Source organism: Mastomys coucha, unplaced genomic scaffold (assembly GCF_008632895.1).
Source record: "Mastomys coucha isolate ucsf_1 unplaced genomic scaffold, UCSF_Mcou_1 pScaffold22, whole genome shotgun sequence".
Taxonomy (NCBI): domain Eukaryota; kingdom Metazoa; phylum Chordata; class Mammalia; order Rodentia; family Muridae; genus Mastomys; species Mastomys coucha.
Window position 1 is genome coordinate 133352627 of NW_022196905.1, and position 12906 is coordinate 133365532.

General features: G+C 47.7%; 1 protein-coding gene across 5 annotated transcripts in view; it reads right to left on the reverse strand.

Annotated features, from left to right (window-relative positions):
* Positions 1-12906, reverse strand: part of Prkar1b (protein kinase cAMP-dependent type I regulatory subunit beta) — a 121875-nt gene that overhangs the window by 86516 nt on the left and 22453 nt on the right. For all 5 annotated transcript variants that reach the window (XM_031338460.1, XM_031338462.1, XM_031338461.1 and 2 more), the window contains 2 exons: positions 12444-12614; positions 9574-9665 (listed from right to left, as the gene is read on the reverse strand). In XM_031338460.1, coding sequence (XP_031194320.1) covers positions 9574-9665; positions 12444-12614 — 263 coding nt within the window. The remainder of the gene's footprint in view (positions 1-9573; positions 9666-12443; positions 12615-12906) is intronic.

Genomic DNA, 12906 nt, shown 5'->3' on the forward strand with positions numbered 1-12906 from the left:
CCTGCCTAGAATCCCCCAGTGAGGAGCTGGCGTGTGGCTCAGTGGTAGAGCCCCTGCCTAGAATCCCCCAGTGACAGGCTGGGATGTGACTCAGTGGTAGAACACCTGCCTAGAATCCCCCAGTGAGGGGCTGGGGTGTGGCTCAGTGGTGGAGCACCTGCCTAGAATCCCCCAGTGTGGGATTGGGGTGTGGCTCAGTGGTAGAGCCCCTGCCTAGAATCCCCCAGTGAGGGGCTGGGGTGTGGCTCAGTGGTAGAGCCCCTGCCTAGAATTCCCCAGTGAGGGGCTGGGGTGTGGCTCAGTGGTAGAGCCCCTGCCTAGAATCCCCCAGTGAGGGGGACTCAGCAGTATGACTCAGCAGTAGAGTACTCACCAAACATGTACAAGACCCTAGGTTCAATTCCCAGTGGCTCAAAACAAGAAAAAGGAAAGGAAGGGAGGGAGAGAAGAAGGAAGAAATAAAGAGAAAAGATGGTAGAGCATGGAGCCAGTGTCATTAAGGCAGGTTTCCAACTTCAGATTCTAGTTCCCATCCAAGTCCCTGGATACAGCCAAAGACTTGCTAACCTCAGCCCAGGGCGAACCTGGCTATATGAAAAAGAAAACCGAATCTGATTCTGTAGGCTATTAAGCTTCTCTTCAAATGAGGCTTCGTATTTTTACAAAAATGCTAATTTTGTTTTTCAACACTGCCTGGAAGGGAAACACAGAGCCTCAAAGCCCTTGCCAGGCTGGAGAGGAGGAAGGGGGTCGAGAATGCGCCCAGCAGCGGGAGCCAGCTCCCTTGGCTGCGTATGACTCGGCAGACTGCGTGTTTTTCCCATCACCTGAGGCCCAGAGCCAATTTGTGCAAAAACAAGCTGCAGAGATAGGCGGGTGGGAGGAAGTGAGACCACACAGATAACAGGAGACAGCTGTGGGAGCCGCGCTCAGGCCAGAGGCCGGGAGATTTTAATTAGAGAAGCAGAGAACCGAGCTACTGGGTGACGCACCTGGCAGCCCTTCTGTTGGCTCAGGTAATGAGGCCCCCAGCCGAGGACCCAACACATGCAGCAAACACACAATGTTACCTAATTACCATGCTGCTTGGCTCCCTAGGGCTCAGTCATGCTCCCTCTTGGGGCACCCATCAAACACCTAGAAAGGAACAGGATGGAGCCCCAAGAGTCTCCACCTTCCTCCCAGAGCATCCCAGAGCTTCTGAGTACCCCTGGGAGCTACATTTTGAGGATGCTGGGACTCTGGCCAAGCAGTAACTGTCCCACCTCAGTAGGAGGGGTGAGGGTCTGCTTGGCCCCTGATGGAGACAAGCAGAAGGGTGCACTTGTTGCCACACTGAGGCACGTGCCAAGAGCATGTTGACTGCACAGAGGGATCACGAGGGGGCAGGAGGTGGGGAGGTAGGACACTTGATGCTGGCTGGTCCCAGAGTGAGGGGCAAGAGCCTTCCCTAGACTGGGCTCTGGAGATTGTTCTTTCTGAGCATGGGTGTCTCAAAGACCACAGCAGCCTGCCAGGTAACTGAGGCCCTGGATAGAGCTGCAAATGACCTCCTGATGTGGTCTCGTGGTGACAATGGCAGATTCCTGAGTGCTGAGTCACAGTGGGGTGGAGGGTGGGGGAACTGGACTGGCTGCGAGTACATTTGGCAGCAGGACCAGTCTCTGAGGAACGAAGAGAAGATCTAGGGAGAAGCCTACTGATGGTTGCCACCTTGCCACCCACCCAAAGGACTGAGAGAATAGACGGAAGTGTTGTAATGACGATGGCAATTATGGTGACAAGTGACGGTGGTGGTGATGGGGCTGGATAGATGATGGCTTAGCTGTTAAGGGTAATTACGGAAGCCAGGCACAGTGATGCACAGCTTTAATCTCAGCACTTGGTGTATAAAAAGAGGCAGGCAGATCTCTGAGTTTGAGGCCAACCTGGTCTACAGAGCTAATTCCAGGACAGGGAGGGCTACACAGAGAAACCCTGTCTCAAAAAAACAACACATAACAACAACAACAAAAAAGAATAAATAACTGCTCTTGTAGAGGACAAGAGTTCTATTCCCCAATCCCATGTTGTGGGGCTCACAATCGCCTCTGACTCTAGCTCATGAGGATCCAATTCCTCTGACTTCCACAGGCACCTTCATGCACATATACTCATACTTACATAGATTGGCTTAATTTTAATTTAAAATTTTAGAGATGGTGGTGATGATGGTGCCGATGTTGGCAGTGGTGATGGTGGAGATGGTGAGGATGAAGGTGATAGTGGGGATGGTGGGGATGATGGAGGTGATGGAGGTGGTGGGGATGGTGGGGATGATGGGGATGATGAGGATGGTGGGGATGAAGATGATGGTGGGGATGATGGTGATTGTTGGGATGATGGAGATGGTAGGGATGATGGTGATGATGAGGATGGTGGGGATGAAGGTGATAGTAGGGATGGTGGGGATGATGGGAATGGTGGGGATGGTGGGGATGAAGATGATGGTGGGGATGATGGTGATTGTCGGGATGATGATGATGGTGGGGATGGTGGGGATGATGGTGATGATGAGGATGGTAGGGATGAAGGTGATAGTGGGGATGATGGTGATGAGGAGGATGGTGGGGATGAAGATGATGGCGGGGATGATGGGGATGACTGTGTTAATGGAATGCAATGGAGAGATGGTGATACCAATGCTGATGGTGATGACTGTAACAATTATACACATATGGACTTTGCTGTATAGTAGGTCTTCTTAACTTTACTTGACATTGAAACCCAGAGAATATCATCACAATCACAATGTACACAACTCTCTCCAAAGACATTTTAACATACCCAAAGTTGTGTCTACGTGATCTACATCATATGTGCATGTGCCACTATCTATCTCAGCACCATTTACTGGGGCCTGTCTCAGGAGCCCATCACCCACCAGGGCATATGGAAGTCACCTCAGGATACAGGGACCCCCACATAGTGAGTGTTCTGAAGATGCTCCTAGCAGCAGGAGTCAGCTCTCTTGGCTGTACATACCCAGAATGCTCAGTGTCCTCATCCCCATGCAGGTGGTAGAGAGAGGATGAGGTGACCTATTGTCATGGAGATGCTACAGGCTCTGCTTCTGATGTGCGGTGCTGCCTTCGGCAGAGGACAAGAGAAGAAACAGAAGCCACAAGTTCAAACCTTGGGCAAAAGCCCAGAGAGCCTTCAATAGGCACCGACTAGAAACACGATTGTCTTATCAGCTAAGCATCAACTTGTGTGTATACACATGTGCATGTGTGTGTGTGTACATGTGTTAGTGTAAGTGTACGTGTGTGTGCATGTGAGTGTGTGCATGTGCATGAGTGTGCGTGCGCATGGTGGGTGAGCGTATGTGTATAAGTGTGTGTGTGAGTATATGTGTGGGAGTATGTGTGTGAGTGTGTGAGTGTATATGTGTGAGTGTATGTCTGTGACACACACACGTGTATATATGAGGACATAGCTGTACGCATATGTATGGAGGCCCACAGTGATTTCAGCTGCTGTTTCTCTGCTTCTGTCCGTCTTTCCTGTCTGGCTTAGGGCTGACCAATTAGGCTAGGCTGGCCAGCTGCCCCAAAGATCCACCTGTGTCTACCTTCCTCTGCTGAGATTACAAGCATGTGCAACCACGCTTGCCTTTTTTATGTGGATTCTAGGGATTGAACTCAGAAGTGCTTTAGCAACTGAGCCGTCTCCCAAGTCCCATCATCCTCTTCTAAATAAAAGGACTTAACTCAACATCATCTTTCTCCTTTCCAAACGAGTGTCTTTGGTACAGCTTAGGAAAACTCAAGATAAACTGACACAAGCAAAACTGCTCAGCCCCTGACAATGAGCTTGTCCTGAATCTGAATCTGAATGGAGATGCCATCAGGAAAGGAGGTGCGCTCACCCTGCAAGCAGACCCCATAGGGAAGGGCAGACATCGCTCACTTCACTCCACCCATGTGGGGAGAGAGGAGCCCCAAGGCCAGGGCCCAAAAACTGCAGTCTTGGAACTCTGCTCCTGCCAAACCGCATCGAGCCAGACAGAGCTGCTAAAAGCCTGGCTTCAAGAACACAGGGAAGGCAGTTCTGGAAGCTGCACAGAGCAGCATCATGTGAGAGATCAGAGATGAAGCCTCCCTGCCTGTTCCCTCAGGACTACTTCCCGAGCCAGCTCCCTGGCCAGGAACCAGAGTGTACTGTGTACATATGAAAAGTGAGTTTTCCTCTGTGGAAAACAATACACCTGAAGCAGACACACATACCACGCATGAGCCCCTGCTTCCCAGGCCAGCTTTGCAAAGAGATGTCATTACCCTAGCTATCTGCCTCCTCAGCTTCATGGTCGATTGGCTGGAGATCCCACAATTCCAGAGCGTTATCAGTGATCAGACAGAGCAGGACTTACTGCCTACAGTTATGACAGAGAGCAGGGCTGGAATGAGCCACGTACCCACAGCATGCCCACAAAGGCTGAGTTAGGCCAGGTATGGTATCCCTACCTACGACCCCAGCCATCAGAAAGCTGAGGCAGGAGAATAACAAGTCCAAGGCTTACCTGAGCTGCATAATGAGACCATGTCTCACAAAGGCAGAAAGGAGCTGGGGAGATTGTTTGGTGGGTAAAGTGCTTAATGTGCAAGCACAAGGACCTGAGTTCGAGTCCCCAGTCCCATAGTAATGCCTGGGTTCACACAGGAATATTGATAAGTCCACAAGGCCCCACTCCTCGATGTAGAACCACAGTAGATGGCTGGTAAGAGAGGGAACATCAGTCTTCCTAGGGAATGAGCCCCCTAACAGGTTATCCAATCCTATGTGGACAGCCCTAAATATATGTACCTATGAGTAATGCTAAATGGACTGTAAGTGTGTGTGTGTGTGCGTATGTGCGTGTGTGTGCTCGCATATGTAAAATAAATACAGAAGAAGCAATCATCAGTCCTAGAGGGAACAAGGGAAGGAAGGAGTTGGAGGGGAGAAAAGAAGGGGTGTAAATGATGTAAATATAGTGTACCCATGTGTGAAATTTTAAAATAGTAAAAATGAAAATTTAAATTTAATTACACACTTGAAATTAGTCCTGTAGAGGCAGACAGATTGGACCCTCAGGCTCACTGGCTGTCCGGCTTAGACTGAGTAGTGATTTTAGGCCAATTAAAGATCCTGCCTCAGAAAAACAAGGTAGATCATGCCTGAGGATGACACCTTAAATTGACCTCTGATTTTTACAGGCACACACCCACACAGGCATGTGCACACATGTACTTGCACATGCACAAGAATATGTCCCTATACATACACAAAAAGAAGAAAAAGAAGATGAGGAGAAAGAGGAGCAGTAGACAGCCTGTCTATGTGGCAATCCACCATGGGATGGGTGACTTCTTATCTAAGGAACAGAAGGGAGACTTAGAGGTGCCCATGAAGACCCATACAGAGTCAAGCAAGAGTCCTGGGATAGTCTCCAGACAGCTATCTATCACCTTGAACCCCTCTCTCTGCACCTGCTGAGGTTTTAACCATGTGAATGTCACACTCATTCAAAGTCAAATTTCAATCGACACTGTAAACAGATGCATAAACTCAGTTTAAAACCAAGTACAAACCTGGAAAGATGGGGCTGTCAGGAAAGAGCTTGGATTTCGCAAACACATAGTCCAGAATTCAGTCCCTGGTTCCTAAGTAAGAAGCTTGTAATGACGGTGGATTCAGGAGGCAGAGACAGGTGCATCCCTAGGACTTGCTGGCCAGGCAGTCAGTATACCCTAATCAGCAAGTTCCAGGTTCAGTAGAGATTGGGTTTCAAAACACAAGATGGATGGGAGGAGTGACCCCACAGTTTACCTCTGGTACACATACACATGCACATGCATGTGGGCACACACATACACAAACACACACAGAGGTACAACACTTCAGTCAACTGCTGACCTGGTGACCAGCGAGAGCTATTGCCCCAAACACTGCTCCCAGCTAGATGAGGGAATCCTGTGACCTCCATGGCCAATCACCATGAACTAGCACCAGAAGCAAGAATTGCTTTTCTCAACACTTCCAAGAACTCAGAATCAAGACATGGAACCAAGACATCTAGACTGCCTCCCCCACGCACTAGGAGAAACCCTTCCTTCATCTCCATTTCGTGTGATGCTAGGCATCCATGTCTGGTCACCACAGGACTCTCATCTCCACTTCTGTCGCAGGTAGACCCTGCATGCATTCCAATTGTCTCTCACCTCCTCCTCACTAGGGCACATAAGCCACTTAGAGTCACCTAGAAAATCCAAGGCCATGCCCACCCATATCCTCAAGTGTAGCAGAAAGCAGTCCTTAGAGCCAAACTGGCACCAACTTCATCACTGTCTTAGGGTTTTACTGGTGTGAGCAGACACCACAACCAAGGCAACTCTTACAAGGACAGCATTTAATTCGGGCTGGCTTACAGGTTCAGAGATTCAGTCCATTATCATCAAAGCAGGAACATGGCAGCATCCAGGCAGGCACAGTGCAGGAGGAGCTGAAAGCTCTATACCTTCATCTGAAGGCTGCTAGCAGATTACTAACTTCCAGGCAGCTAGGGTGAGGGTCTTATAGCCCACACCCATAGTAACACACCTACTCCAACAGAGCTACACTTTCTAATAGTGCCACTCCCTCGTCCAAGCATATACAAACCATTATATTCACCTTGTATGTGTCTGTTTGTAAGTGTCTGTCATGATCTTGCCTGTGGACTGGTAATGTCCCTTTGAGAAAAAGAGAACTGTGAGTCACTGAATACCCATCTGAGGTTCCAGTTGTTCCTCCTGGCCATCTGTGTGTGGTCTGCCCTCACTGTGTAATGTCCGGGTTATCGGGAATGATAGGATAGAGAAGGTTATGAGGGGGCTCCATAGCCCAGTAAGCTCAGTGAATCCTCAGGGGGGCTTTGGTGCCATTGAACTTTGTCACTGGAACTTGTTTTGTTTTTAAAAAGAATTATAAGCCAGCACATGGGAGGCAGAAGCATGCAGATTTCTGAGTTGGAGGTCAGCCTGGCCTTCCAGGACAACCAGGGCTACATAGAGAAACCCTGTCTTTAAAATAATAATAATAATAATAATTTATTTTATTTTATTATTTTATATACTATATATATATGTGTGTGTGTATATATATACATATATATATATATATATATATATATATATATATATATATATGAGTACACTGTAGCTATCTTCAGACACACCAGAAGAGTGCATCAGATCCCATTACAGATGGTTGTGAGCTACCATGTGGTTGCTGGGAATTGAACTCAGGAACTCTGGAGGAGCAATCAGTGCTCTTAACCACTGAGCCATCTCTCCAGCCATATTTTTTTAAGGCAGGGTTTCTCTGTGTAGCCATGACTGTCCTAGAACTTGATCTGTAGACCAGGCTGGCCTCGAACTCACAGAGATCCACCTGCCTCTGCTTCCTGAGTGCTAGGATTAAAGGAGGGTGCCAACACAGCTGAGCTGTCACTAGTGGGTAGATAGTGTTTACATCTCCCAAGGGAAGGACTCTCCCCACATCAATTAATCACATCTCCTGTCCTTCTGTGCCATACGAAAGAGCACTCTCAGGTCCCGATATTGGCTCATGAGTACCTACCAAACCAGGGCAGGACCACACTCTTTTTCTAGTCACCACTATCGAATCCCTGACAGAAGCAACTTACGGGAGAAGCTGTTCATTTTGGCTCACAGTCAAAGGGAGCCTGCTTCTCATGGCAAGGAAGACAGAGTGACCTGGGTGGATCTATGCACCGTGGTGGGAGCTTATGGTAAATATGTTTACATGTCAATAGATCAGAAAGCAGAGAACATGAACCAGAAGTGGGATGAAGCTATGCAAACCCCCAAAGCCCACCCTTAGAGACCTACAATCATGCCTCAGATCTTATAGCTTCTACTAAGTTCCACAATAACAACACCAGCTGAGGATCAAGAGTTCAAATACATGAGGACTGGCAAGATGGATCGGCAGTAAAGGTGACCCTGCTGCCATGCCTAGTGACTTGAGTTCAGTTCCCAGAACTCACACAGTGGAAGGAAAGAAACAATTCCTGAGATAGCTCAGCTGGTAAGAGCACTGACTGTTCTTCTGAAGGTCCTGAGTAAAAATTCCAGCAACCATATAGTGGCTCACAATCACCCATAATGAGATCTCACACCCTCTTCTGGTATGTCAGAAGACAGCTACAGTTACTTATATATAATAATAAATAAATCTTTGGGCCGAAGCTAGCAGGGACTGAGAAAGCAGAGTTGACCCGAGTGAGTGGAGGTCCTAAAAAATTCAATTCCCAACAACCACATTGAAGGCTCACAACCATCTATACAGCTACAGTGTACTCATTTACATAAAATAAATAAATCTTAAAAAAGAAACAATTCCTGAAAGTTGTACTCTTACACAAATGTGCATAACATGTGCATATTTAGATAGATAGATATCCAGATAGATAGATAGATAGATAGATAGATAGATAGATAGATAGATAGATAAATGTAAAACTGAATAAAATGCAAACCAAAGAGTTGGGACGCATGAACTTGTAAGTAGAGAGCATTTCACATTCAAATGCTAGCAAAGCAGCCTATGTTGGGTAATGTAGACAAAAACATATGGAGCTGAAGAGATGATTCAGCGGTTGAGATCACTGTCTGCTCTTCCAGAGGACCCGGGTTCAATTCTCAGCACCCACATGGCAGCTCATAACTATAACTCCAAGATCTGACACCCTCAGACATACATGCAGATAAAACATCAATGCACATAAAATAAATAAATTACTTTTAAAAAAAACATATAGCTTTTGAGTCAGGGTCTCATGTCATCTAGACTGACTTTGGACTAGCTATGCAGCGGAAACTATCCCTTGAACTTCCGATCCCCTGCCTCCACCTTCAATTGTTGGGATTACAGGTGTCCACCACCATGCCTGGTTTATGGGAAACTTACAACAAGCATTTTATCCATCAAACCAGGGTCTTGCTTATGTTCTAGATTGCCTTGAACTCATAGCAATCCTCCTGCCTCTGCTACAACCAGATAAAACTTTCTGGTTTTTTTGTTTTGTTTTTTTTGTTTGTTTTGTTTTGTTTGTTTGTTTGTTTTATCACTTTATACAGTGAACTTCCCAAACATAGTGCTGGACCCTTCCTGCCTCACAGGTTTCTCTCCCTGAAGTAATGACTTCCTTCCCACTCTGCTTGTCTTACAGTTTCAAAGAAGGCATGGCTAGCCCAGGCATATGAAAGATGCTGGAACATTCAGGCACAGGATCAGGAGCACAAAGGGTAGTCCACGACTCTGCCTTTCTACAAGCTTCAGTATGTGAAAGCTGTGACTCTAGAGTCCATAGCTGAGAGAGGTGGCTCAACTCTCCCCAGGACCAGGGACACAGCTCCTGCACTGGTCCAGAGGAGTACACAGGTCTGTATGGTGGTTAACTCGTGAGCCCACAGACAGAAAAGCCAGCATCCCCCTTACTCCCCACATGGTTCGGCCAGGAGCAGGCATGTAAGCCCCAGTGCCTACCTTCTCTCGTTGTCATCCAGGTGAGAAAAGAGCACGTTCTTGGAAATGGCCTTAGCCAGTGCAGTCATGGTCTTATAATCCTTAGGAATGACCTGTGGAAGAGACAAGGCTCAGACCTTTTAGCTCTGAGGACAGAGCTAGCTCCCCAAGCTGTTGCTAGAAACTAAGAAACCATCCAGCCTGGAGCTACTATCCGTCCGTCCTCATGGCCCTAGTATCAGGTCATGCTATAAAAAAAAAAAAAAAAAAAAAAAAAAAAAAGAAAGGAAGGAAGGAAGGAAGAAAGGAAGAAAGAAAGAAAGAAAGAAGGAAGGAAAGAAAAGAGCAGAAGGAAATGCCATGTATACTTAAAGTTAATTTTTTTTAATTATATTTATTGATTGATTGAGGTAGGGCTCATGTACCATAGTGTTCAGACAGAGGTCAGAGATCAACCTACAGGAAGCAGTTCTCTCTTTCCACTAAATAAGTTCTAGGTACCTAATTCAAGTCCTTAGGTTTGGTAGAATGCATATTTACCTGCTGAGCCATCTTGCCAGCCCACCTTTAGACATTTTTTCTTTAAATAAATAAAAAACAAGAAAGAAGCATAGGCATCGTCTAGTGGAGAGTTTGGAATTGTTTGGGACCTATGAGTCTTTGGAGCTTCGGAGCCACCTAGAAAGTGCCAGAAGACAGAACCTTTGGCAATTTTTTTTACTCTCACTGAATTTGTAGAGAGATGATAAGCAGTTGTTTAAAGATTAGAAGGCTGTGGGTGTGGCTCAGTGGTAGAGCACCTACCTAGAATCCCCCAGTGAGGGGCTGGCATGTGGCTCAGTGGTGGAGCTCCTGCCTAGAATCCCCTAGTGAGGGGCTGGGGTGTGGCTCAATGGTAGAGCCCCTGCCTAGAATCCCCCAGTGAGGGGCTGAGGGTATGGCTCAGTGATAGAGCCCCTGCCTAGAATCCCCCAGTGAGGGGTTGGGGTGTGACTCAGTGGTAGAGCCCTGTCTAGAATCCCCCAGTGAGGGACTGGGGTGTGGTTCAGTGGTAGAACATCTGCCTAACATGGGTGAGACTCTGGATTTGATGGCCAATATTGGAAACATAAAATAGCATCTTAAGGACCTTCACTGTAACTATACCCAAGGCAACATGAACACAGTAAGTGGGAAAAGAGGTCAAGGGGTGAGTGTGTACCACTAGGAGAGGTGTCCAGTGTCTAACAGCTGTCTGAGCTGTGGCATACACTGGGAACCCAGGACCTATTTCAAAGGAGCTACGGGTTCCTGTCTGGGTAAAATGGGAGAAATCCTGAGTAGGGATGGAAAGTGCAACGATTTCCTTGTGGTACAAATGCAGGGAGGCTTAGTAGGTCATGGAAGATCTCCATCCATCCACGGTTGCCCGGCCATGAGGCAATCTTATGACCTCAGAGCCTGTGAACCCATCCCTTACAAAATACCTCTGGCAAACTGGACTGAGGTTCTTTAAAAAAGCTACTCAAGGTCTAGCAGACTCTACAAAAGAATTATAAACATGGTACCTACACTCACGTCCCTCACACTGGCAGCTTGCAGAAATGAGGCACGTTTGTTGCAGTTTGGGTCTGCTTTTGTTTAGATTTATGGTACTAGGTATAGAATACTGGACATCACTCACGGAAAAAGGGCTCTACCACTGAGCCACATTCCAGCCCCTCACTGGAGGATTCTAGGCAGGTGCTCTACCACTGAACCACACCCCAGCCCTTTACTGGGGGATTCTAGGTAGCTGCTCCACCACTGAGCCATGCCCCAGCACTTTACTACATGATTCTCTGCAAACATTCTGCACTGTGCCATGACCCTTACCCACTGAACTTTGAGAGCCCTACTGGATCCACGATGGATAAGCACCATCCATGTTTTAATGTGATCCCTTTAGCTTTCCTGTATGATCTCCTGTCGCAGGAGACAGGTTGTCAGGTGACATTCAGTGTCCTACCACTTTGGTCTCCTCCAATCTGTCACGTGTCTCACAGTTTCCCCTTGACACTATGCTCCACAAGTACTCTCTTCATACAGCCCCTTACTCTGGGACTGTCTGAAGCTTTGCACAAAACTAAACCAGAGCTCTAGGGATGGAAAAGACCACAGAAGGCAAGCACCCTGAGGAGTTTGTTTGTGTTGATCTTGCTCTGTAGCCCAGGCTGCCTGGATCATGGACATTAATCATCATACCCAGCAGCTCCCTAATTGATTTTATCATAATGCCAATCTTAGTTTTTATCATCTCCTCAAATGGTATTAAACCCAGAAGAGGGCAGCAGTGGGGATTTAGAGGCTGTGGCGTTTCTGTTTTTCAAGATGAGAAACATTCCATATGCTGAAAGGGGTGGCGGCTGCCTAACACTGTGAATGACCAACGCCACCTAGCTGTGCACATAAAAGTGGCTAAGATGGTGCACCAGGCTGAGCTGTGCCTCCCAGGTTGCTGTTGTGGGGTCCCCGAAGCGTCCTAGTGGGTAGATTTGCAGACCAGGCATGTACGAGTGGTTGGGTTATTGAGGAGTAAGGGTAGAGTACAGGCTTCATAGCTTAGTGCCCTTAATAGAGACTGGAAGGCATGAAGCAGGACAGAACCGCAGCCCGTGCTGTTCTGAAGAACCCCAGTCCTCTTCTCCCCAAACCTGTTCAAGTCCCAGAACTATGAGGAGCTGCATTTGAGCCACAAGAGCCACATCAAACACTGCTTGTCTCATGGTGCCTTACACTATGGTGACAATAATCCCACCTATGACCAAGTCTCCTACTCCATGTGACCCCATGCCCTGGCTACATAGGGGATCGAATCCCCAGGACTGACAGGGACATCCAGGTGTGTGTGGACATGTGCTGGGGTTCTTTACCTTCCTCACGTAGGAGACGGCATCTTCTTCAGTGTAGACTTCAGCGCTCACACCTCCCCGCCGGCGACGCGCCTTCACCACGGGATTTGGAGGTGTTGGGGAAATCTCCTCATCGTGGGAATCACATTGGGAGTTTGACTTCTGCCGAGCCAGGATCTGCCTGTTTTCTTCCTGTGAGAGAAGAAAGAGAGAGTGAGAAATTGACTGTCACCTGAGTCTGATGGGAGACTTGTCATCCTGGCTACTCAGGAAACTGAGGCAGGAGGATCAGAAAATTCAAGGCCAGCCTGAAGGTGAGACCCTTGTCTCAAAAGTCAGAGGGAGCCAGGCAGTGGTGCCACATGCCTTTGATCTCAGCACTTAGAAGGCAGAGGCAGGTGGATTTCTGAGTTTGAGGCCAGCCTGGTCTACAGAGTGAGTTCCAGTACAGCTAGGGCTATACAGAGAAATCCTGTCTTGAAAA